This window comes from Cricetulus griseus, chromosome 7, assembly GCF_003668045.3.
Source record: "Cricetulus griseus strain 17A/GY chromosome 7, alternate assembly CriGri-PICRH-1.0, whole genome shotgun sequence".
In the NCBI taxonomy this organism is placed as follows: Eukaryota; Metazoa; Chordata; class Mammalia; order Rodentia; family Cricetidae; genus Cricetulus; species Cricetulus griseus.
In genome coordinates this window covers 95,445,697-95,471,748 of record NC_048600.1, presented here as the reverse complement: position 1 = coordinate 95,471,748, position 26,052 = coordinate 95,445,697, and the positions used below count along the sequence as shown (strand labels likewise).

The following is a 26,052-nucleotide window of genomic DNA, read 5'->3' as shown; positions in this document are numbered from 1 at the left end:
AAGAGAGTTTATTTCCTAGATAAAGATGCTCACTCTCCCTTGTGGAGAGGCTGTCTGTGTCTAAATGTCCCATGCCACAGACCTCAGCTGGACATGCAGAGAGAGAGAGAACAATCCATCCATTTGAATGGACAGCCTAGGCTCCTGGGTGTGGAGTCAGGGTTGTGATGGATGGAAACACATTCGGGTTTCAGAGACGCTGCCCCATTAACAAGGTCAGGAAAGGTCTGTACCTTAAGCCATTTCCCACAGCCAGGCACATTGTTCTCTAGAGTTGTCCCTTGCACTCCATATTTAGCCCTCATATGTTGATGGGCCAGTCTGTCACTTTCTCCACTTCTTCCTGTCTGCATGAAGCCATCAAGGTGCACTTTCTGAAGCTCTCCCTGAGCTTCTGAATGGGGCACATCCCTCTACATTGGACCAAAGAGTTTCAGGACAAGATCAGAGGCAGGGCATGCCCTCACCCTCATATTCAAAACCTGCATTCAGGTTTCCTTATGTGACCCTATCTGATTGTTTCTCCCTTTTCCCTCGGATGCAACTTGGCATACACATGGCCTCATCTGATTGTTTCTTTCTTTCTTTACCTTTCCATGTGCATACACCATCATCCTTTTTACCTTCAGCTATTTCCCCTGCTACCTTTCTTTTTCTTAGTATTTCTGTGTTTTTTCTGACCTAACCTGATCTCTAACCATTATCCAAAGATAAGTTTGTGTCTTCCTCTCTCTATGAAGCCTTACCATAACCTTCTTATAGTCAGTGACTGAGTCCCCTCTCCATTCTTCCCTGCCTGAATTGCCCAAGCAGTTAGGGAATAAACTGCAGAGTTACAGATAGAAGTGATGCATCCCAGTTGAAGGGTGATTGGAGCACATGACAGGAAGGGCATTTGTCAAGCCGGTGCCTGAGAAGCAATACTGGGGACTGGAACAATGGTACTAGCATGCCTGAGTGGACCCTGTTTTAAAGTCTATGACACTGAAATGACACCTTCCAGTACAAAAGACTGGGCCGTTCTTTCTCCCATTCCTCCATAACATGTGTCCCACCTGGTCCTCCAGGGCGATATGCTCTCAGCTTTGTGATTTCCCTAAAGAAAACACCCCAAGCCAGACTATGTACAAAAATAATTTATTCCTCTTAATAATTAGAAATATCCATTTCCATAATAATATTTTAAACAATGCCTTGGGATCTCAAACACAACGTTTTTTTTTTCACTCATCTTTACAAAAGTCATCTCTCATAACATTTAGGGTGGAGAACCAGGGTTCACAGAGGGAAAACAATGAAACCACGTCATGCATCTAAGAAATCCAAGTATACAGGGAAGGGGATATTGAAACATTAATAAGTTAAATAAAGTTAATATTACTTAAGGCATCACATTCCAGGTCACACTAGTTCACTGTCATACTGGTCACTCTTACAGAAGTTCTCAAGTCTGTGGTGGGAAAGGCAGTAGTGGATGCATTAACTGCAGACTCATGGGTCAAGTTAGCATTCAAAGGTGCTGTTTTATACACAGTTGCAGCTTCTGATTTAGCTTGGCTCTGGTCCAGTTTTTTTGTGTATGTCTGGACCCAGTCCTGCTTGGGGTCAGCACAGATCTCTCTCTTGAGCTTGGTGATGAAACTGTGGAAAGAGAGAAGACACAGTCAGATGAAGTTCAATGACTATTCGTGGAAGGGCTGTGTAGGGCTAAAAGAGGAAGGCAGGTAGAAAGGGGAAACTCAGAGTGGCCTGAATCTCCTGCAGGTTTTCCAAGATAAGCTTATGAAATTGGAATGCTCTGAACAGCACCCATAGAGAGTGCTGTTGGGAATTGCTCTTTCTTTCTTGGCCTCAGTTTTCTCATTGGGAATGAGTTGCTATTGGATCTGAGTGTGTGACTGACTATAATAAGTCCATGAGGACCATCCCTTGCTCTTGAGGAAGAACTTTGGACCAGGGAGGGCTAGTATGTGTAACTTACATCACAGCTTCTTTGGGACACTTGCTGCTGGTGATTCTCTTGTAGCTCTCCAGCCTCTTCTCTGGGATCCTCTTGGCGGTAAATGAGTAGCAGCAGGTGAGGGGGGAGTTAACAGCGTCTGGAGAATAAACCAGAAAGGGGGGCACATTAGGACAAGATAGATGCTTCTGACCTTAGAGAAGAGAAGGGCCATGAGGAGAAGGAGTGGATGTAAACCCTGACACATCAGAGCTGGGATGTGGCCCCTGACATACTGACTCAGATATTTGTGTTTTAAAATAAGTTCACAATCTTGGGTAAAGGAGTGTCATTAAAACTAGGTGGCTCTGGGGACTGTTATGAGAAAGAGCTAAGAAATCTTATTACCAGAGTACAAGAAAATGACCTAGGGATCTTCCTTATTCCAGGCTCCTGAAATCTACGTCTGGTCCTGAGTATCTTTAGTACCAACCCCCTCTGCTAATCCACTGCCTCTGGAAGCCGAACTGTATGAAACAGAGGTCTCAGGTCTCTTCCCTTTCCCTCCTCTATCTGGATAAGCCCATCAACCCAGGCCCATCTTTGGTCACCCAGGTTCTCAAATACTGAGGAAAGTAGCTAGAATAGGAACTGCATGAAGATGTGTCTCCAAATTTAGATCTGGGAAGGATTAAAACTCTAATTCAGGCTCTTCCCAGAAGCAACTGTGTCATTGGGTTGGCTCTTTGCTGCCTTACCTCAGGGAGAAAAAAGTATCTGTTCAGGTGAGACTACACTATGATGGCCCATAACAATCCAAAATGGGGTAATATGCTGTGAGGAGAAGGAAGCTGGGGTCTCACCTGGCTGGGCCAGCACATAGATGCTACAGGCAGCAACTGTGAGTAGCAGGCACAGAAGCGTTCTTGCGGAGAACTGCATGGTGGAAGAAGAGAGAGCTGGCTTCGGAGAGAATAGGCAGGTCTGGGTTGGCCTCAGTCTCTCTGCTCTTCTGGCAGCTCTGCCTCAGCCTTTATAGTGAGCCAGTGGGTGGAGTCAGGCTGGGAGCCTGGTCCCCAGGGGCAGCATCGTCAGTGAGTGAGGAAAAGTGGAAGATTGAATCTGCTGAGTAAGTGCAGGCTCTAGGAGGTTTCCAGGAAGTAGAAGAGAGAAGCTGCGGGTTGGAATTTGGCACTTTTTCCAGCCACTGCTGTGAACAAATAAAGTTGAGTGTGGGGGGGGCGGGGGGGTGGGGGGGAGGTGGGGAGGGAAGCAGTCATACTAGACCAGCCACAAGTATGAATGGAGTGGACCTGCTTTCACTGAAATAAAAGGAAGTGGGCAAGGAACCTAACGTCCTAAGGCAGACGGAAGCATATCCCAACTTGCCCCTGGCACAAGGGACCTCGGAGCTGGGAATGGACCCCATAAGTCCACCAAGTCCTTGTTTAACATTCCTTGTTGAATAGGGCATTCACTTTGTTTGGTGGTTCCCAGATAAATGGCAGAACTGGAGAGCTTCTTAACATTAAAATGAACTGCCTGAGCTGTAAGGTTCCAGACCTGGGAAGCCATACAAATTAGCTCATGTTGCAGAAGAGATTCCCATGTAACACCCATACAGTGCTTAGTTCCTGTCAGTAATGCAGTCTCTAAATTTCCCCGCTCTAGTTAAGTGGGTATTGCTAATCCCATTGTATAGATCAGGCAGCTGAGGCTCAGAAAGGTTATAGGTAACCGCCCTGAAATCCCCTGGAATGGGACCCCGGTAGCTCCAGTCTGTACTATCATCATGTTACTCAACTCCCGAAAACTAACAGACAGCTAACGGGGCATGGAGAAACATTCCCTGTGGTTAGTCACTATGAGCTAGGAGCCTGTGGTCAGCATTTACTACTGGTGGTTGCTTTCCCCCCTGATTTCTTCTAGATTTCCAGGTATCATGAGTGAGCCAAGGAGCCATATTTGGGAAAATGCAAAGTCTGATTTTACTCAGCTTTTCTGGCCTAGATTTCTCCAGAAACAGTAGGATCAGAGCAATAAAATCTGCAAGTCCTTAGAATTAATTTCAGCCAATTCTTTTCCAAGAATAGTAGAGCTCTCTCCTTGGCATGCCAGTGCCTGAGCAGACTCTTAACACTTAGGTCTCTTGATTCTTTCAGCCCACCACAATATCCTGATGGGCAGGGTTGGACCTATAACTCATCTTTCACAGGGGATTATGGAGATAATCTCCACAGAGAAATGGGGATTCTTGGAAGAAAGCAGTTCTCTAGTTACTATATTTGTATAAGAAATAAGCAGCATCAAACAAATAGCTGTATTTAGTCCATAGTAAGTGGTCATAGCAACATTATGATGGTTTACTGGGAGCCAGGCATAATTAGTTGTCAAAATACCCACTTACTCTTAGGTAACACAGGTGACACAGGGGGCTGATGCTCCCATTCAGGACACATGGATTCTGGAATGCCTGCCTCTGGACATGAGGCTTAATGTTTCATGATGGATATTAGTTCCTAGAGAATCTAGAGCAGAGATTTTATGGGAGAGAACATTCTAGACTCTTGAGCAGAATTTGAAAAAGACAGAACAAAGGGAGGACAGGCCACTCATGTGGTGCTTTGCTGTACCTCTGGGGACTGTCTTTTTGTTCTGCCTGCGTCATTGTGTCATTCATTATCTCACCAGTCACTCTCCTACTCCCCAACCAGTGTCCAAATCCCTCTGAGTTTGGCTGAGTCCTTTCCCTGTGGACTCACTCAATTCTTAGATATGTGAGTTATTTTTGGACTGGAGACAGTAGTTTTTCATAGTCATTTCTTCCCAGACCCTCTCATTGCGACTTCCAAGGAGTTCTCCTCGCGTTCACAGACACTCATCTCTTACCTGTGAGTGTGTCATCTATGGAATCTAGTCATTCCTCAGGCTTTCTACAGCATCAACAAGATGAGAGATGACACTATTAGTCCTAGGAATTGGAGACCCAAAAGCACCCCGCCCCCAAGAATGTATATAATGTCATTTTCTCTTTCTATGAGAGGAAACCTATTCCTGACTGATATACACAGACTGATATGGTCCATGGTCCCAGGGGAAAGCCCTTGGTTTTGTGGAGCCCTGGGACTGAACCTGGGAGGTCACTATTGGAAAGTGAATTGGCCACTGCAAGCCTCAGTTAACACATGGGAGGAAACCGGGTGTGAATCACAAACCAATCATAAACCAAAGAAAAGAAAGTTATTGTTTATCTCCCTTTCACTTCACTCTGTTAACAAAGAATGCTCTTTCCAGCTGGTAGGTCAGAGGCAGAATGGGAGAAGACAGTGGAAATTCCCGTTCTGAGGTAGGATTGGAAGTTCCCGGTTCCTGTGGGAGAGATATTTCACTGGAGTGTGTGTGTTCCAGATGCTGGGCCTACTGCCAAGCAGTTCTCACGTGGGGCTGGGAATCTGGAATGGCTCAATACAGGCCTGGGCTAAGCTGTGGCTTGGGAGTAGCCAAGGGAAAGGCCCAGGGAAGAGCTATAAGGGGCTTAGGATCAATAGTCCAGTGGCCCCCAGCATCTCTTCTCCTTTAAACCACCCAGATGAGGAATGGAAAGTTACTCTGGGTGAATAATCTTCTCCTTCCTCCACATGGACCCTGGTCAATGCCACACACTCCCACTCAGTGTCAGAGGTAGAGAAAGAAGAAGTGACAGTGAGCTTTCTAGAAAGATCAGAAGCATTTCCTAGACCCTCAGCCGGGCCCTTCTCTTGTTTGTTTACTCTTCTTGTCCCTGTAGTTCATGGTCTTCTGACCTGCACTTCCAGATGATCTCTCCAGACCCCAACCTTTTGGGTGGGGTGCATAGTTGGTGCCTGTCCACGGGCATCCTCCAGCATCTACCCTCTACTCTCCCCAAGTGAGCTCTCAGGTTCAGGTGGGCCAGGCCTGTGTACCTAGGACTTTGAATCTGCCATCCTTTCAAGGACCATGGTTTCCCATTATATCATCACAGAATGTCTAGTGGGAATGGGACCTCCAAGATGAAGGGATTATTTCTCAGATGGAGGGACTGAGGTCAAAAATAAGGTCACATGGCATGCCCAAGGTGACACAGAAGGCTAAAGGAAGTATTTATGCTGTCTTGGCTCTGAGCTTTCTCTGTGTTCTCTACCATCTGGTCACAAATGATTGTACAGTCAGTATCCCCCTTGGGTAAGCCTCAGGGAAAGGGCCACTGGAGGGAGAAGGCCAGACTCAAAGAGCAGCTACCATAGTACTCTGAAGGTAGTACAGAGCTTCATTACACACAAGATCAATGCTTTTCCCAAGCCTTTCCTAATGTGGCTGTGCTACAGCTCCCTTCTCATGAAGGAGCTGAGGGTATTTGTAGGATGAGAGTGGTACTGGTGGGTAGGGCACACTGGAAAAGAAAAAGGAGAGTCACTTGCAGCAGTCCGAGTTGGGTGGGAAGGGGCTCACCACTTATATTGTCTCCTGGGCCAGTGGTAGTGGCCTGGCACTTGAGTCATAAGGTAAGAGCTACCCTAGTGACAGGAAGAATTGAGGCAAACTGGTGGGATGGCAGGAGTCTAAGCAATCCTGCGGCAGCTTTGAGTTGCCCAGTATGGAGAAGCTTGTTTGGGGCCTGGATGGCACAGGTGGCCTGAGCAGTGTGGTGATGGATGTAAGGGTCAAGCAAACACATTTGAAGTGTCACCATTAAGGTGCTGAGCTCTGAGCAGCCTTAGGTGTGGTAACAGTCTTAGGTGGGTGGTCTGTGGATCATCCAAATGGAGACAGAGACACTGTTTTAGTGGCATTTAGTGGAGTCCTTGAACATGTGTGTTTTGCTCACCCAAGGGAAAATCAAGTGACATACAGAAAAATTACATTAACTAGATATATAGCATCATGAAAGTTCTTGTGTGGATACACAGAAGGCTGAGGTGGGGTGTTTGTGGTGGGTTCAAGGGTTGGGCAGGATTTGAACTTGAATCATTACTGGGTGGAGGAAGGACACATATTGAAGAAAATCTCTGGACATTGCACATTTTAGAATGCTTATGTAGCCCTTGGCATCTTGCTGAAGAGCAGATGCCGATTCTGTGGGTCTGAGATGTGTATTGCTAACCATGTAGGTGTTTCTGATGCTGCACGTGTCTAGCTCCCTTAGAACCACCTGGAAAGAGCAAAGGATAGACCAAGATGCTTACGGATGGGACACCATGAGCTACTCGTCTCTTTCAGACTAGCTTCCTGCCTATGGTCCCCACATAAGCTTCAAGAACTAGAGTGTGGTGCTGTCCATAGCAATTTCAACTGTTTTCTAGAGAAATGGTCCATGATTCTCTTGGGTCTTCAGTCTTCAAAGGAAGGTGGTATAGAAGAAGAGGAAGAAATGAGACAAAGGTGCAAGAGTAATAAACAAAGGGAGTAGAACAGGGAGCCGGGAAGAATGCAAAGAACCCTCAGTTATGTTACGGTATCACAGCCTGTCTCTGCCTCTGTCTAGCTATGTGGACTTGAGCAAGTCCCTTGACCTTTCTGGACCTCTTGTGCAGAAGGTGATGAGTAAACAGCGGTTTCTACCATCATCGTGTGACTTGCATGAAGAAACAAACCAGGGCGCTTTGTAAGCATCCTGCAAAGAGCTGTGTCAGCCTAAGGGTTGATGGGCATGGACCTGGAGACATCTAGAGGTACATGGCCACTCCAGTAGATTTGTATGCTCCTGGCCTTGTGCTGACTATGTAGCCCAGGATGGCCTGAAACTAGTAACTCTCTTCCTGCCTCAGCTTTTGGAGTGCTGGAATTACAGGCATGTACTCCATGCCTGATTCTTGCTGTCTTTCTGGGAGAGGGACATTAAGGTTCCATTTCACTAAATGTCCCCTCACCCCTTCTGTCCTATCTTCCAGGAAGGAGAAAGCATTTGAGGGTGTTCAGAACAGCTAAGGGTCAGAGAAAGCAATTGTAGAGCCAAGTCAGGGCCCTAGAAAAGCAGTTAGCTGACAAAGCTCTCTAGCAAAGTCTGGCCTTGGCTTGCCCTTGTCTGCTTTGTACCAAGTCACACAGACACACAACCCCTCCAGCCTTACTTTCCACTTCTGGATCATTCTGTGCTCCATTCCACCTTAAAGCTTTTGTCCACGCTAGATCTCAGCAAGTGTGACAGTATCATTGTTCAAATCAGTCACAAACAATCTAAGCCACTCAACTCATTTTAACATGGTAGAACTAAACCACTCTCTCATTTTAAAATGAGTTGAGTGGGCGAGAGGATTGGGAGGAAAAGTGGGGACTTCTGGTTTTTCCTTTCATTTGTCTGACAATGCTGAAAGGTAAGAAGCTGTGGTAAAAAAGGGGGGCTTTCAGAGGCCCTGTGGGTCCTTTGGGTGGGGGTGATCTGGTTCCCCCATTTACTGGTTGTAATTAGTCACATACTGAAGAGTGAAGTTTTATCTGCCTATAGAAAGAGGCTTATGTATTCATACCTTTAGCCGTCTGGGCAGTGGACTGTCTAGTAAAGCACAGGCTCCATTCTGAATCCCATCCTGTCTTTTCTGTAAGTCCACAGAAAGGATCTGAAGGGAGATGCAAATGCCATTTGTCCAGTCAAGGAGGGTAGTCATTGGAAGTGGTTTTGCAAACACACCCTCTCTTCAGGCTTCAAAGCCCTAAATCAACCAACGCTTTGAAATATTCAGCACTCAGAACTACACCCGTGGCAATGAGACTTCACAACACAACCTATTGAGTACTTGCATGGGCTGAAAACAGCAGGCCTTAGGGATGATAGGCAGGTGGGTGGGCGGGATCTTCTGTCTCACTCATTCTTGCACCCTAGCACTAGCACCTTGCATTGGGATCTCAACAAGAAAGTGAAGGATGAGCCAGGTGTGATGGTGCACATCTGAAATTCCAAGTCTAAGTAGGCTAAGGCAGGAAAAATTTTGAGTTTGAGGCCAGCCTGGGCTGTACATAGCCAGACTCTGACTCCAAAAGGAAGGAAGGAACAAAGGAAAGAAGGGAAGAAAGAAGGAAGGAAGGGAAAAAAGTGAAGAATGAATTAATTAGAGCAAGTACAGCTGAACAATGTCATGGAGATCCTGCAGGTTGAGTCCTGCACTGCTTTATTGAAATGTCAATGTGTGGGGTGAAATGGAGTGCCATAGATGGCAGTCAGTGTCACTGCTAATTGTAGGGTGCAGACAAGTTGTGTGTGAGTGTGTGCAGTGTGTGCTGGGAAAAACGGCAGTTGACATAGATTTTAACATTTTCCAGCAAGATGGCCAGCTACATATTTCCACTATGGAAGCACAGCTCTGTCTGGTGAAAACCTAACAAAACAGAAACAGACACTTGGGAATAGGTTTTTGGAAGCAGAGAAGAATTTTTGTTAGTGTCAAAGTCACTTCTCCGCAGGTCCCAGACAGGATGCATGTGCTTCAGCACCAAGTGCCTTCCTAAGAGGAGGTGCATAAAAGTCCTTTCTTTCTTCAGAGTCCAGCATTGTTAGACACTGAGAGTTTGTGGACTTTCCAGCTTGGTTGGTCATCTGACTTCATCGCCAAGTCTGAGGAGCAATGGGTGGAGTGTGTCTGGACTTGCCCTTCCATGCTGAGATAGTCATCTGCTTCAAGGGCAGTGTCCAAACCTTTAAGTCCACATAGATGCTTCAGCTTTCCAGCTGCAATGTCAGCCTTGGGTGAAGACTGCAGAAGGCATCATGGAGCAAGGACCAGGTAAAGCTTTGGATATTAGGGAGCCAACAAGACATGATTACTCTTGTGGCAGCTGTGAAAGCGATGACAGCCATGAGCTTTGGCCATTGGAAAGTGGGTCTGGTAACCTAACCTTTGCTTTGTCAGAAACATCAGCAGGACTCGTGGCTTGATTGAATAGGTTCTTCATAGTTCTTGGACATGGTGAGAAAGTTGGATGGGACACTTTCCTCCTGAGATTGAAAGTTTGGGGTGACCTGAACTGTTGAGGCTCTGAAGTGACGTGGATTGCACTACAATACATATCTATTGTTCTCCCTGTGGCTGGCCCAGTATACAACCACAACCCCTTGTTTTCTCCCCTTTGCCCCCAGAAAAGTTAGGAAAACTTCATATTCCAACATCTCATCAGAAGTCTTATCATTATGCAATTCTGATTCAATGCCAGTTTTAAACAGAAAATTTTGGGTATTTGCTGAGTACTTTCTAGAACCTCTATCCAATTAGCAAGGGAAGGTTTCAAAACTATAAGGTCCCCCAAACCACAATTCATTTTATGTCCTTGATGATTCATTGCATTGTTGGACTCTCACCAAGGTCCTTGTAGTCTAAGTGGGCTGTATTGTTAGTTTGGATTGTTTGCTTGCTTGTTTGTTTATTTTGTGTTCTGAGATAGGACTTAATATGTAGCCTAGGATGGCTGAAACCCATTATATAGTCTAACTGGCCTCTAAATCATGATTTTCCTGTCTCAGTCCCCTGAGGGCTGGGATCACAGGTATACACCACTATGTCCAGCTTTTATCCATTTTATGGATGGAGAAATTAATTGAGGCATCCAGGCTGATGAGCCCAAGTAAAAGAGAGCTGGGGAATAGAGAATCCAAGGCTCTGAGTTTCAAACCCAGGGCTGTTTACTCTTGGGCTAGTCTTCTCTCTGCTCTACAATGCTACTTTTGGGGCCTTTCTTCTAGAACCCCTCCCTCTCCTTGGTCTTCTCCTTTCTCTTTATCCTAAGGCTTGCTTTCAACAGCACCTCCTCACATCCTGCAAGGGCTGGCTTCGTAAGAGGGTGGAAGGTGCGGGGAATTTGAGGGAAGGTGGCTCTCACACTTCCTGTGTATCTCTCCAGGAGAATGCATTGGGGCATTTGGGTCTATCTGCCGAGGCAACACCTCGGACAATTTATTGTCCTGAATCTCCCTATTCCACAACACTCAACTGAGCAGCCTGGTCTTTCTTCCACCACAGCCGGCCACTTCCTTCTGCAGCTACTTTATCAACTCTGCCGGGTCCCTCTGCCACTGCCCAACTTCCAACTTCCTTCCCCCCCCTGTCCATCTGAGGCTAGGCACTCTCTCACCAGCCACTCATCCCAGCATCTCTAGGCTTCTGTTTCCCCACATGCTGGTACCAAGACCCAGCTCATCTGCTGTGATCACCTCCTGCCCCTGACGACTCAACTCTAGGTTGTTGTCTTTCTTGAGGACGTCCTATCTCCTTGATGGCAAACGGTTTAGAGAGTCAGCAGGCTCTGCAGTGCCTGCCACTTCCTGTAGACTCTAGAGTCTAGAGAGTTCTTAAGTCTTCTCTGCCATGCTCTATGGCATCTCCTTTTTCCTTCACTATTCCTCTTCTAGGCAGAACCATAATCTTGGATTTGGCACTGTCAGAAGTCTTATCTTCCCCAGTGAAAACAGAGGCTATGAGATAAGAATTCCCCAGCGCCCACGTGGAAACTTCTGTCTTCATGTTAGTGCATCTCTTCTGTCTCAGATGGAAAGCTGCTTGCTCCTGGCGAGGGTCATGCCTCCTTCTGTGTCTCTGGTTTCCAGTTGCTCCCCTTAGGGACTAGCACTCATTATTAGGTCTGGGCCTTTTCTGTCACTTCCTGTCTCATTTCTTTCACCCACATGCTAAATTGCCCTCATTGTTTAAAAAATGCATTTTCCTTAATCTTATATCCCCTTGAGCTTCTCCCATGTTTCAGTGTCTTTTTATGAAAAACACTTTGGAACAGTTGTTTATAATTCTCATCTCCTATAGTTCCCTAGCCAATTGCCATTTACTGTCTACATCCACAGTTCAATTGAAATTCTTAGAGTCTCAGTGATGTCTTCATCTCCTGATGTGAAGAATTCTTTGTAGCTCTGATCCAACTTGAACCCAGCCTCCCCATCAACCCTGCTCACTATCTCATTTTTATGCAGGTCTCTACTCTCTCCTCATATCACTCCTTGCCTCCTCTTCTGCCTTTTCTATTCATCCTTAAGGACTGGACCCCTTGGTCCCCACACCAGGACAATTTTTAAGATGGTGGTCCATAATCCATTCTGATGCATGGTCATAATATTCTTTCATGCTTAAAACAAACATAATTAATTTTCAGAACTTCAAATTAGGACATTTTTGGTTCCCTTTATAGAGCCATTTTGTCAGTATTGAGTCTCCAGGATATTAGAGAGGTAGTGGTCCATCTCTGTGAACCACATATTTACAGGCCCACCATACTCTCTTCCCTACTTCTCTGCCATCTTATACTTGGTCCATTTCATGTGCTTACATGATTGACTCCAGTGTGGTCCAGGTTAGGGTCTTTCCACTATGGCTCTCACATTTTCCATAATACAGGAAGAGACTCGAGATGAACTAAGGACTTCGGCTTCCTCTGCTCACTGGGTGTTCACACTTGGATGCCATTCAATTCCAATGAATTCACTCTTTCTTCCTGACCTCTATCGTCCCTCTCTCTCTCTGTGTTTTTTTCTTCAACCAAATGGAATATGCCTCCAGGGCAGATGTAAAACTTGCACCTGGAGGAATCGAGGTGGCTGAAGGTGTGATTTGGGGGCTGGGATTGTGGAGGCGAGTTTCCCAGTTACTCTATATATTTATTGTCTTGGGCTGTCTTGGGAGTCAGTTTATGGAGAACTTTGGGAATGATCTTGGTGATGTTCAAACTACACTTTGATGTCATCACTGCAAGTGCCAGACACCATGCTGGATACATGGAAAGCAGCTACCATAGCCACAAATCCTGGTTCATGTCAGAGCCTCTTTCTTCCCTTGAACCTACACCCATGTATCAAGATATCTCAGGTAGGAAGCAGAGAACCATTTTTTTCAATCTATCTTGCTTCCTTCTAAGGGTCCCTGATATTCACCCATTCAGATTTAGAATGTTCTTGTGTTCATTTCCTCTCATCTATTCCAGAAACCCCTGCCTCAGTCTGAGTTCTATTAAAATAACTTTGCAATATTTCTTGCCAGTCTATACTTTATATGGTAAGCTTATTTTTCTTTCCCAAGGTATCAATATGACCTTCTAAAAATGCCTCAGCAGCCCTATGTACATATTTGATAGTGTGTGTGTCTGTGTATGTGTGTATGTGTGTGTGCATGTGCATGTGTGTGTGTGTGTGTGCGTGTGTGTGTGCGTGTGCGTGTGCGTGTGCGTGTGCGTGTGTGTGTGTGTGTGTGTGTGTGTGTGTGTGTGTGTACTACAGGGCATGTGTGGGGGTCAGAGGACAACCTGTAGAAGTCTGTTCTCTCCTTTCACCACGTGGGTCCTGGGGACTGAACTCAGATTGTCAGTCTTCATGGCAAAGGTCTTTACCCACTAAGCCATCTCTCTGGCCTAAAATTCAACTGTTGAGTGTGGCCACCCTGAGAAGAGAATATTTAGTCACATGTCAGCAACCACAGCTCTTTAAGTACCCTTTGACTGTAGTGATACTCATGGAGCACCACCCTTCACAGGCTGCTTACCTTGCCTGAGAAGGCAGCTGCCTTTTCTGGGATGTCTTTCCATCGTCTTTCCCCACACAGACCTCTGCATTCTCTTAGTGTGCTTTCCTTTCCAATTAATAGACTTCATCTGGTGCGTGCTTAAAGAAGTAGGGTAGGTGTGTACAGCTTCTCTACCACACACATGCTTGGACAGACAGGACTTCTAATTTTCCTTCGCCTCTATCCCAAAAGCTAGGGTAGGGTCCTCCCATTCATCTATCTACCAATCACTTATTCATTCACTGAATAAGTGATAAGTAAGTGTCTGTCCTATGCTGGGCACCAGATATTTGTTTGTTGACAGAATGAATGATTGGATTAATGAATGCATGAGAGAATGAATGAATGGGTTGAGAATGTTTAGACCTCTGCTAAATAAAGAGTTAAAGTCTGGAAACAATTCCTGGCTGAGTCTGACCTCAGAGAAGACAGACTCACGAGACTCACCCCTCCACTGAGTCATGCCTAACCTTGGCCAAGAGGACAGCTGTCCAAGTCTCTCCTCTGCAGAAGGGAAATGATACATCTGCAAAATCTTCCTACATCATTTTCTGTCCTCTTTTCACTTCCAAAGTAGTTTTCAAAGGGAGAAAGACTTCACTTCTGGAGAGTCCCGAATATGACAGGATATGAGGCTGGGTGCCTTAGGTGCACTCTTTTTCTTAATAAAAAATTTTATGTCATATAATATCTTTTGATTATGTTTTCCTCCCCTGGATCCTCCCAAATCCTCCGTAGGCATATATTTAACTGCATTTTACTTCATCATCTGGCAGTCTTGCAAGCTGAACAGTATGGAACCATCATGCCATTACATAGAGAGGTACTCCAGTTCTCTGGGCAAAAATGTAGTGGGGCAAGGGTTAGGAAGTATGACTTCTTTATCCCCAGATAGCTCAATGCAAAGATGCTCCAACACTGCTTTGTCAGGCATCTTGCAGGAAAACGAGGCTACACACAAAGACTGAAAAGCTGGTGAGGTCCACAGCAGGATGCCATACCTCAGCCCAAACTTAGTCCTTCTTATTCCTATCTCCCAGATGTGTTTTGCAATATAATTCTTTTATCTTCACTTCCTTAGACCAAACACTAAGTCTTTGGTTCCCTTTCCACTCGCCAACTTCTGTGCTTGGTTTTGCTTAGCATTATTGTTTCCAGTTCCCCATTTTATGCTATTTCTCACTTGCTATTCACCTCTTTGGAAATCATCATAGACCATACATTTATGGTGACATCAGATGCCCCATTCTGAAGGATGATGCAGACTTTTTCCATGGCAATGGTAGCTTCTAGGTCTTCTAGGAAAATATGTCAGAAAAGCTGACTCTGGTCAGCCCCACCCTTGATATTTGTGACTTGTAAAATGGACTCGTCTCCCAGTCCATTGATGGGGTGTTGGGTGCTTGGGGTGGCCTTTGGAGAAACCTGGAGTCTCTTGGTTAGTCTTTTCACTCTAACTCCTTATCCATCGTGTGTGTGTGTGTGTGTGTGTGTGTGTGTGTGTGTGTGTGTGTGTGTGTGTCTTTTTCTCCTCACTGATTAGAGTTCAGGGTACTAGCATCCTCCAAACTAGGGGATGTCCCTTCTACCAGTGAGTGCAGGTTTCAGGTATGAGCATTGGTGTCCAAGCCTTGTTCCACAGACTGGGAATCTAAAAACATAGATCACTCAGAAAATGAGTGACCTGGACCCAAATGGCAATGTAGGCCCCCAGTTAGTCTTTTAGGAAGGAGTATTTCTTCTATTACACGGTGTGTGGAGAAACACTGGGAATCCTGGTGAGTTCTTTGCAAAAATCTCTGATCATGGATTTTGATATCTTTCATAATCACTTTTATTTATTTCATATCTTTAACCCTTAAGGCAGTGATCTGATGGGAGCCCATGCATGCAAAGCTCTTTAGAGATACGGCTGAGCATGTCTGATGCATTGATAAGGGAAACTAAGGCATGGGCATGTTAATGTATTTATCCCAATACTGTGGGGACACTGGCTGTGCTTAGTAACCATTCCAACGTCCCCAGACGATCTGCTCTCAAAGCAGAACTCTTCCAGTGTTACATTGTTGCAGTAGCCAGCAATCCAGAGGGATTTGTCATGTATTTTTCAGTTGACCAAGCTCATTTGCATACATTCTCTCAGGACTGATATTTACAGTGTCCTGCTGTAAAGGCAGAGTTACATTGAGATCTGTTCAGAGTAGTTAAATGCTTGACAAGCGCATACAGACAAAACAAACAAACAAAACCCAAGTTGGGAGTTTTTGCTCTCACATACTCATCCTAATTAAAGACATTTGAAACATGAACCCCAGAAGCCTTGCCTCTTTACAACCTTACAGCAACCTTCTGAAGTGAAGCTCTTTAAGATAGGGAAGCTGAGGTTGTAACACACCAAGTGAACTGGCTCAGTAGGATCACAGCTTCAAGGCACTTTCTATTCCCCGGACATGCCTCCTGTATCCCAGCTTCTGGACTTCTGGGAAAATCCCAATCTGAGGTCCTAGGAAGCCAAGGTCAGGGCAATGGCCTGTATCCTGCTTCCTATCCAGAGCTCTCTCTGACCCCAGCTAGGTCTCTGTGGTTGAAGGGGGACCCTCGGAGTAGATGAAGGGTTTCTGTGAGTCTCCGTTAGGGTCTGAAAGGAAGCTGGAACAAGATAAACAATGTCACAAGCTACTGGTGATCCCTTGATGGGTCTCAGAGGAAGACTTTGTTTATTTTGTTACTCGTTCACTCATTTGTTCACCTACTCATCTTTTACTAACGGCTTATCAAAGGCGCATTCTGTGTTGAGCATTTTTGCTAGGTGCCTGGGATGCTGGGATGGAGAAAGCAGAGTTTAGGGCTTTTAGAGGTTGAGATTTGGGTCAGCAGATCGAACTGAAGGTGTAAGTAAGCATATCCCCGCCTCTTCTTTTAAGCTCCAAGTCCAGCCCCATTTCACCATCCCAATTATCACCACCCTTCACTAGTACCTGTGGGTTAGCTGTTTTTCCTGTTGCTTTGACAAAACACCTGACAACCAGAGCAACTTAAAGGAGAAGGGTCTATTTGGACTCATAGCTTGAGGCTACGAGTCCTTCCCATCAGAAAAGCCATGGCAGCCAGAGTTCAAGGCAGCAGGCACATGGCATCTGCAATCAGGAAGCAGAGGCAGGTAGATGCCGATACTTAGTCTCCTTTTGATTTTGGCTAGGACCCCAGCCTATGTGATGGTACTGCTTGTGTTCAAGATGGGTCTTCCTGCTTCGATTATCCAAGTCTAGAAACTCCTTCAAAGACATGCCAAAGTTGTGTCTCCTAGGTGCTTCTAGATTCTGTCAAGTTGTCAACCAAACTAATTCTCACAATCCTGAATACTCATCTTTTGGGTTCTGCCAGGCTCCTAAGTGGGCTTTCTGCCTGCAATCTCACTCCTCCAATCCAACTCCACCCTGCTGCCAACACACTCCAAAAGTCTACATGGGCTAAGTGTTTTCTCTGCTGAAGGTTCTTCAGTGCTCCCTCTCTGTCCTTATATGCCCACAATACTAAGAGCTCAGTCATAGGTGACACCTGCTTGGGACTCCAGTTTCTACTCTCCCCTCTTTCTCCATAGACTCTGGCTCCTCAAAAGCTGATCTTATTTAAAGGGATCACCATTTCCTTCTACCAAAAGGTAGGCTTCTGGGTCTTTGTACAATCCCTTGTCTCCTTTCTATAACAGGTCTTCCCCTTTGCCACCAGGCCAATATCTCCTGATCTCACAGGTCCCATATCAGTGGCCAGTGTCTTCTGGGAGCCATGGTAGGAGCAAATGACTTATTCACTGATAGATGGATTTATATGTCACCTAGACCAAATAAAAAGCTGCTCAGAGACCTGGACAAACATTAAATGATTAGCCTGACTGAAGAACACTTGCCAATGTATGGGCATCTTCCAGTGTACTGAGGGCCCAAATGGGACAAAGGGGAAGAAGAAAGGCCAGTTTCTCACTGTGTTGGATCTGGAACATCTGTACTCTACTGACTTTGGACATCAGCACTTGACCCTCAGACCTTTGAACTCAGACTAAGACTTGCTAACCTTGGTCCCAGTGGTTACGCACTTGGGCCACTCTACCAGCTGTCCTGAGACTCCAGTCTGGAGATGGGGTTTTTCAGCTTTCACACACCAGCCAATTTCTTGTAAGTATTCTCTTCCTGTGCATCTGTAGCTAGCCTTTTCTTTTTGTTTTTCTGAAGAACCCCAGAAAATGCATTCTTCTACATTTTTACAGCTTTCCGGATCGTTCCATTCCATTGGCATCTCTGATTCCTCCTGCCTGGGTGATGCCTCTTCAAAATGGTGCTCACTAACAATATTCTGATGGGCAAGCACAGAAGACAGTCTATAGGAAACTACGATGCTGTCTGCTCTAAAGCACTTGTAAAATGCAGCTCTCTTAGCCTGGAGTGATAGGAATCTGGGGAGAGAATGTGCTTGGCTTCCTGGGGGTAGGAACCAAGGGTATCCCACGAGACCTGCAGATGCTGTGGATGAGGGGACAGCTTAGTCACTGTAGCAGGGAAAGTCCACATGCATTCCTATGTCCTGGAAAAGTTTCCAAAAGGAAAAAAATCCATCGGGCTCTCTCTCTCTTTTTTCCCCCAGTATTTGTTTCTGCTCCAAGGCTGAGGTTCTAGTCCAGAACCCTTGTCTCACTCAAGCTAACAAAGCTGGGCTTTGAAAACTAGAGCATCAGCCCTAGGTACTGTTGACATACTGTATTTAAGAGCTGGAAGTCTCCCACATGTCAACTCTTGGGGTCTCCTGGACACCACAGCAAACTCCCTACTGGGAGTTGTCCTGCCCTGGGTTCGTCCCCATTGCTGACATGCTCTGGTCCCTTACCCATTTTTAGAATGCAGGTTCCTCTGATGATAGCTACCACTTTCAAAAGGCTGTTTCTGATGGATACTACCATATACTTTTTCACTAAAATAATCCGGAGCTTTTTGTGGGACAGACACCAGAGCTGCCATCAGCACACACTAAAGGAGGGTTCCAGCTCTGCTAAAGCTCTCTCTATGCTCTCAATAACCCTGTGACCAGAGTGATGTTTCTAACTCTTCCCTTGTGTGGATGAGACAGTTGAAATGTGGACAGAGGATGCTACACAGGCAGGTGAACACAGATGAGGCGTGTGGTTTGCTTCTTGTCCAATGTCTTCCCATGGTGCAGTTCTCTCAGAGGCTTACAAGTGCCTCAGCCTGTAATGATGCTGCCTCTGCCAGATGGAACCCAGATGCTGTCACCAACCCCATTGCCTCCTTCCCAGTTTTGTCTTCTTGGGCTCAGGCTTACTGATGAACAAGCCCCCACTTTGCTTTTAATGTCCTTCATGTTTTAAAACAAAACAAAACAAAACAAATACTACTTGCTGAATAAATGGATAGACAGGGCAAAAAGAGGTAGATTTGATGCCCTAGCTCCATGGTAGACTTGGAGCTGCAGTTGGAGAGAATGTTAAGAAACTGTGACTTGGTTACCTCATCTACCTACCCAGTCACCAGATCTGGAATTCTCAGGGCTATGGTGTATCTTTCTTCTGCTAATGCTTATTCTCAATGTCACCATCCTACTTTGGGAACTTTAAAATAAGTTTTCATCATATTGTTCTCTTGTATGTATAAGAGGTTTCCTGTAGAAGGATTCTTTTTGCACCATAAATGAATTCACATTGAAAGCAATCATTTTATAAGCACCACAAACCCCAAATCAATGTTACTTGCCCCAAATACAACCAGAACAAGCTTTGATTTTCAATTTGAACTTGAGGCAGATTTCTGCCTCGTGTGTTGAGCCACGAGTTTACTTGAGGGTAGGGAAAGAGGGAGGAGAAAGAAGAAGTGGAGGATGAGAAGAAAGAAAGAGGAGGGGGAGGAGGAGAAATAAGAGGAGGGAGGAGGACGAGCACGCAGGAGGAGGATCTGGGGTAGGGAGAGATCAACAAGTAGGTGCACTGACATTTTTCTCTTGGAGCTCAGAAGAGAAATGTAAGAGCATGCCCTTGTCTGTCTCAGGTTATAGCCTGTGACACCATGGCACATTTAGCAAAGTGACCCTCACTGGACCTCACTATGGCAGTGGTGTCCTGCAACCAGGTGTAGCACTTGTGTTTTGCAGAAGGTAGCAGGGTCCAGGTAGAGTCCAGACAGGCATTCTTAGAATGCTACAGTGACCGGGCATTGGTGGCACACACCTTTAATCCCATAAGTCAGGAGGCAGAGGCAGGCAGATCTCTGTGTGTTTGAGACCAGCCTGGTCTACAAGAGCTAGTTTGGAAAGCCTCCAAAGCCACAGAGAAATCCTGTCTCAAAAAAAAAAAAAAGAAAAAGAAAAAAGAAAAAAAAGAATGCCACAGTGATGCTAAGCATCAATGGAGAAGACCCGAGAAAGATTGGCTCACACCTTCTTTTTCCCATATGCTGCTCTGAACAGAATCCAGGGGACTGGAACAAGGGAAATTGACTGCTATCCCCTAAAGGGATTGGGTGATGAGAAGCCTTGTCTACATGGCTGGGCATTTGTCCTCATTGGTCAGGGGTTCTGGGGTTTGAGGGCTTCCTCTCTCAGGTAGCCCCTATTTGCAGCCCATTTCATATAGAGAACAACGTCTCAGAAGACCAGAAAAGATATGCTGAGAACAGGCAGAGGAGGTTCTGAAAGTACCAGTAGAACCATGAGGAGAGCAAGGCCTGGATTTGGGGTTGGCAGGGGAGCTGCCAGCACACACTACGAGACCCCACCTGTCACAGGAATCAGATAAACATGGGCTTCCTTAAGCCTCCAAGTTTATTTTTCCTCACAAGTCAGTTGATGGATTTGGGGGCCCAGAGAGGTTTAGCACCAATGAAGGGTACATATGTGGAAAGAGATAGAACTAGGAGGTGTTCTGGGTTCTTTGATTCCAAGTGACCCCCCCCAGTGGCCCACCCCCTCCCTCTGGTGAGTGGATGAAGTGTAGGTCAGATGAGGCTCTCGCCTTAACAAAGGAGTTTACCATCTGGCCCCTCTGATATCTGGTACAGTCATAGCTGTGTGAAATGACTAACTTCTCCTACTCTCTTTAGGGGTGTGAAAACAACAGTAGGTCAATAGGTTGTAGAGAGTGTCCACACCCTGAAGTCACTTTCATCGTCCTCCTACTCCAGCAAGTGTCCAGGCTAGGAGTAGGTCTGTTTGTCTGTCTTGTAGTGTGGGAGAATTCCCTGGGAATTCCCAGACCACTAGAGACTGGCAAGGTCCAAGCTAGGAGGAGGAGGGGGAGTGGGCTGGCTGGCCAGCTTCCCTTTGGCCACTGGACATTCTGAGTTGGGTTGGAAAACTGCTGGAATGTGACCTACTCTTAGGGTTTAGAGTTCAGGCCTGTCTGTGGCATTCATCCTGCCTTTGTAAGGGTACTTCACAGAACTGGGACTTTTCCATTGTCAAGATGGGGAGGAAATTCCACATGGTCTCCATGGCTCAGAGCATGAAGGGGGATCTGCCTGGGTAGAAATGGAGGTGTGAGGTGTAGGAGACACCTATATGGGCCAAAGGTAACAGGGTTGCCCTGATGGGTGGCAAGGTTGTCCTGATGTGTTGCTCCAGGCCCTGGTAATCAGAGAGCCATAGTCAGGAGGACCCTGGATGCTTCAGGCCCTTCCCTAGCGGTATATTCTTTTTTTTTTTTTCCTGCTTCCTGGTCTCCAGGTAAACTATTGATTGGGTCTTTGTGGCAGAGTGGAGCTGGCCAGAACATATTCCTAGAGCCACCATGATGCTTGGAAAGGCTTCAGCTTCAAGCCTGTCTGGGCATCTAGACATTAACTATCTCTATAGGTCACTTTATCACCATACCACATAACCATTATCTCCAGTGCCCCCATTTACTAGGCTCCTCCTGTGTGTAGACCCTGAGATAAGTGCTTAGAACTGTTTGTATCTAAGCACCAGAGCCACCCGGAAACTGTATGTGATTGTCTGACACTTCCAGGTCTAGGAGAATGGCTCCTTCGGACACTATGAGGGCTCTCCAGACTAAGGCATGGCCTGTGGTCAGCTGTGAGGACACCTCCGCTGGGCTCCACTTCCCAGGAGTTCTAAGGAAGAAAGAGGCTGTATGTTGAGATCAGGCCATCCTCTGGGAACAGTAACACAGAGCCAGGTAAAGTAATATGTGAGCCCATCAGTTCTAGAAGTCAGTCTAGTGTATGTGAGTACATGCCTGGGCATGGGGCTCTATCTGCTTAAAGGACACAAGAGAGAAGACTCTAGAACTTGACACCTCGATGTGAATAGCAGCTCTGCCACTTGTGTTGTGTGACCATGACCAAGTATCACGGTCTTGTAGTTCCTCTGTTTCAACATCTACAATGCAGAATGGTAGTTCCTGAGACCTATGGTGAATTAAATAAATAAATGCTTGCCAATCTCTTAGAATAGTACATGGAAAAGATCATCACATGTAAGCTATTGTTGTCAGCCTGCCACCTGGCTTCATGGGTGTGCATTGTTCTGTGGGAATGATGAGACTGGTGCATCTGGCCCTGCTGTGTACCACTTTATCTCCTTGGCTTAGCCTTATCACCTAATGAGGAAAATAGAGCCAAGGAGATGCTTACAAGTCCTAGTGTAAGGGTGCTTGGACCCTTTCCAGGGGAAGCCTGTGTTGCTTTATAGATGAAGTAGACTCCAAGGGCTATATGTAGACTTCTGTATATGTGATTGTGTGAGCCTTTATTATGTGTATGTGTATGAATGTGTGTGTGTGTGTGTGTGTGTGTGTGTGTGTGTGTGTGTGTGTGTGTGAGAGAGAGAGAGAGAGAGAGAGAGAGAGAGAGAGAGAGAGAGAGAGAGTCACAGAATGATAGATGGGACCCTCCACTGCTAGGTCTTATGGCAGCAAGTTCAGGTACTCAGGGTGAGACCCTGCTAAGAGAATGTTATTGACCAGGACGTGCAGAGGGATGTCACAGGAAGCTAGCCGGTTGAGAAGATAAGGCAGTATCACAGCAAGGCCAGCTGCTCCCACCACCACCACCATCATCATCATCGTCATCATCATCATCATCATCCTCTCTCTCTCTCTCTCTCTCTCTCTCTCTCTCTCTCTCTGTGTGTGTGTGTGTGTGTGTGTGTGTGTGTGTGTGTGTGTGTGTGTGCATGCATGTGTGCATGCATGTGTGTGCTTGGTGCTTGGCCAGAAGATGCAGATGTACAAAACACAGAAAGAGCACAATTCATATTCAGTACTTTAGAAAAAAACCCCTGTTGACAGAATGGGAAAATGAAGTTTGTTTTTGTTGAGGTTTGCACATCTGTTTAGAGTAGATGTAGTTAGAATGATCTGAAGCATCTGTCTTCAGATAGCTGTCACCATCACTTTTGTGGTGTGTGTGTGTGTGTGTGTGTGTGTGTGTGTGTGTGTGTGTGTGTGTAAGCTGTGGCGATTTAGGACCAAGAGCTTCCATGATGAATGATCAGAGACCCTGAGCCACAGCAAAGGCAAAAATATAAGCATACTATACACTGGAATGAAGAGGTGAATTGCTCAGAGACTGTCAACACTTACTCCTTCGAGTCAGAATGCCAATGCTACAAACGCCTGCTCCCCTGGAAGGACCATTAATCACACTACCTGCTTGCTGCCCTAGATAAAAGAAAGACGGAGTTAAAGGCAGGGGGGACTTCAGTAGAGCAGCTGCCCTAGTCAGACACCACTCTGTAAACCTGAATGAAACTCATTCACTCAGCTATATTTATCTGGACCATTCTTTGGAGTGTCAGGGCTATCCCAATTGGAAGGAATGTGATTCTTTTTATGTCTCTCTAGCAAATGCCTATTTATGGAGTTGTGCCTGGGGGTAGGCATGCATGCACACACATATAGACTCATTGGGAAGGAAGAATGGTAGAAGTCATTTGAGGAAGGATATGAATAGTAACAGGGAGGACATGCTAAGTCCTCTGTGTATTGTTAAAAGGAGTGTGTATGTCTATCTGCTGTGGTCAATAGGGACAGAAAGATGACACCTGCTGGGGAAGGATGTCCTTTCAGGAGGAAGAAAGAGCTCACAGTTAGAGACCTGTGTCATGCCATCTCCTTCTTTCCTAAGCCCCTTTCCTGTTAGCAAGCATCTTTGTCAGAACCGAGCACAGAGATAACCACAGTCAAAGCTCCTAGAGTGCCCAGCACACAGTAGAACTTCTTGGTACTGTTTGAACCCAGCTGAACTGAGATGATTAGAGTCAGATCACCAAGGAGAGAGAGAGAGAGCTGACTACAAAAGATATTAGATTAAATGCACTTTAATTTAGGGTTTCCTCAGTGAACATCTACATAACATTCAAGACCATTGGGGTCTCTAAAAGTAAGGAGAAATATTAGAGACGAACGAAGAAGAGCAAGTGAGAAATGGAAGATTCAGATGAATAGAAGGGAATGGGGCTCTAGTTCATTAACTAGTGAGATTCTGTGTGAGGCATTCTTACAGGGCATTTCACATGAGCTTAGAAACATCCATATCACCAGTCTCCTCTTACAGATGAAGAACCTCAAGGATGTTAAATAACCTGCCCATGGAAACGATGCTAATAGATGACAGGTGTAAGCTTCAGTGTGTGCTTGCTGGCACACACGGTCTGCAGATCTCCTCTTCTGACAAACACCCTTCCAGAACATTCTACACACTGTGCTGCTTTCTATACACACAGCCTCATTGCTATGGAGAGCTTCAAACCCAAGAAACATCCACAATAATTATTCCAATGCTGTCATTTCTGATAGTGGAGACTAAGAGAGTGAGAGCAATGGTTGGGACATGCCATTCAGAGCAGAGGCCAGGGGCATGTGTGGACGGGGCCCTGTTTTGTGTCTTAGTTGCTGCCTGCTAAGCTTGAAAGTGCAGCTTCACTTGGAATCCTGGATGTTTGGTTTGTTTTCTATTCATCTGGGCTTTGAGATGCATCCTCCAAGTCCTTATTTTGATGTTTGGCTCACATCCCACATCTGTTGGTTTGCTTTGCCACTTCTGAGTTTTTGTGTCTGTCTTGATTTATTTAATTCCAGATGCCTGAGGCTGTTTAAAATAATGAGGCTGGGAAAGAAAAATTAACCTCAAATCAGATCTTTGGGGCTATTGGATATAGCGTATTTATCTTGATGATTCAGGCATTCAGTGAAGAGTCAAGAGTCTGGACCCTTCTGTCAAATGGTTGGTTACCAGGCCTTCCATGCATTGGAGACCATTCTTCATAGCTGAGTTGGGATCATACACTCTGGAAACTAAGCATTTGGTACTAAGTCCTTATTCTCTGAATCCACTCATCCAGTTATCAAGGACTCCACTTAGTGTTTACTATGTGGCAAGGGCCAAGTCCTTGACACCAAGGAGCTCACCAAAATGAACTGAGTCCCATCATGCCACCTACTGCTGCAGGGTTTGTCCAGCATATAGGATCTGTTTCAAAGGATGAAAACACCAGCTCTGGGTTTTCAGACCACAGACACTGGCTTTGCTTGGAGTTTTATCCTTTGTGGTGAGCATATCCTATGCAGTCTGGAAGCATGAAGGGAGTCTGGATGGGGACTATTCATCGTCAGCTGAAATGGGACTTTTTATGGTACCTCCTTTGACTTCAGAAAGGGCAGAAGTCACTCTCTTCAAGTCTAGAAGCTGAGTAACAAGGAGTTTTTCTGCCTTAGTTTTCAAGATCATCTTGGGACTATGTATCCCATGGTCTACTCTTATTTTCCGAATCTGTGATGTCAGAGATGGCCTGAGTCTGTCCTTCCTTCACCCTCTGTCCTCTCTGTACAGGAGCCATCTGGAATTCTGGGAAGGTCCCAAGAAAGGATGGCTCATCACACTGAGAATTCACTGTAAATGATGAAACAGAATTGTTAACAGAGGTCCAGGCATCTTCTGGCCCCAGGAGGGTGAAGAAAAAAAAAAACTACTTCCTTCTAGTTTATCTGTGATAGTGCCCTCCCATCTCTATCTCTGTTATGTGTCGTCTTTTCTCTTTTTCTCCTTTAGTTCTCTCTCTCTCCCTTCTTCCCTCTCCTTCCCTCCCTTCCTCCCTCCCTCCCTCTCTCCTTTAAATACACCTAATCTAATTAGGGCTTCCATCATGTGTATGGGTGCAGGACCATGGACTGAAGCATGATCAACTGACCAAGGTCCACATGACTAAAAATAGCTGGCTTTCCCTCCCATCAATTGCCAATATCTCCTTCATTAAGGTTGGGGCTTGGTGAAACACTCCCTTCTCCTTGCCATAATCTTGATTGCTTTGATCTTATGCAGGTCTAAGACAGTCACAGCCCCAGCAGGTTCATGTGTGTGGCAGGCCTGACATGGCCAGAAAACACTGCTTTTCATATTTTCTAGCCATCCTCCACTCCCTCTGTTCTTCCCTCTTCTGTTTCCTTCTCTATAATGCTTCCTGCACCTTTGGGGGAAGGCTTATGATATCCAATCCAAGTCTGAGCCTGGAGTCTTGTTTTGACAGAAGACAGATAGACTTCCAAGGTTTAGGATCTCCTCATCTGAAGCTATGAGGTTGAACTGCTCTGAAGTTTCACTTTCCATTTCT

General features: G+C 45.8%; 1 protein-coding gene and 1 long non-coding RNA gene across 6 annotated transcripts in view; one reads left to right on the top strand and one right to left on the bottom strand.

The window, feature by feature from the left end:
* Positions 1–1,121: 1,121 nt before the first annotated feature.
* On the bottom strand, positions 1,122–2,961 carry LOC100763833 (C-C motif chemokine 2). The gene is made up of 3 exons (XM_027426500.1): positions 2,803–2,961; positions 1,982–2,099; positions 1,122–1,641 (listed from the first exon to the last, which is right to left on the bottom strand). Exons 1-3 carry the CDS (start codon positions 2,879–2,881, stop codon positions 1,407–1,409), a joined length of 432 nt encoding a protein of 143 aa, XP_027282301.1. The 5' UTR covers positions 2,882–2,961; the 3' UTR covers positions 1,122–1,406.
* Positions 2,962–4,973: 2,012 nt separating this feature from the next.
* Positions 4,974–26,052, top strand: part of LOC103159566 — a 50,568-nt gene continuing 29,489 nt past the window's right edge. For 3 of the 5 annotated variants that reach the window (XR_003487258.2, XR_004770772.1, XR_003487255.2), the window contains exon 1: positions 5,195–5,285. This is a non-coding gene — a long non-coding RNA (uncharacterized LOC103159566). Of the gene's footprint in view, positions 5,286–9,433; positions 9,676–21,448; positions 21,620–26,052 lie in introns of all 5 variants that reach the window. The other 2 variants (XR_004770771.1, XR_003487256.2) reach the window with 2 other exon arrangements.

What these genes read in the sequence shown, in the direction of transcription:
- LOC100763833 (XM_027426500.1), bottom strand. Translation starts at nt 2,881, where the DNA reads ATGCAGTTCTCCGCAAGAACGCTTCTGTGCCTGCTACTCACAGTTGCT. An exon ending in CTATGTGCTGGCCCAGCCAG is followed by an intron (nt 2,100 to 2,802) that starts GTGAGACCCCAG and finishes TTTATTCTCCAG; the next exon opens with ACGCTGTTAACTCCCCCCTC. An exon ending in TGTCCCAAAGAAGCTGTGAT is followed by an intron (nt 1,642 to 1,981) that starts GTAAGTTACACA and finishes CTCTTTCCACAG; the next exon opens with TTTCATCACCAAGCTCAAGA.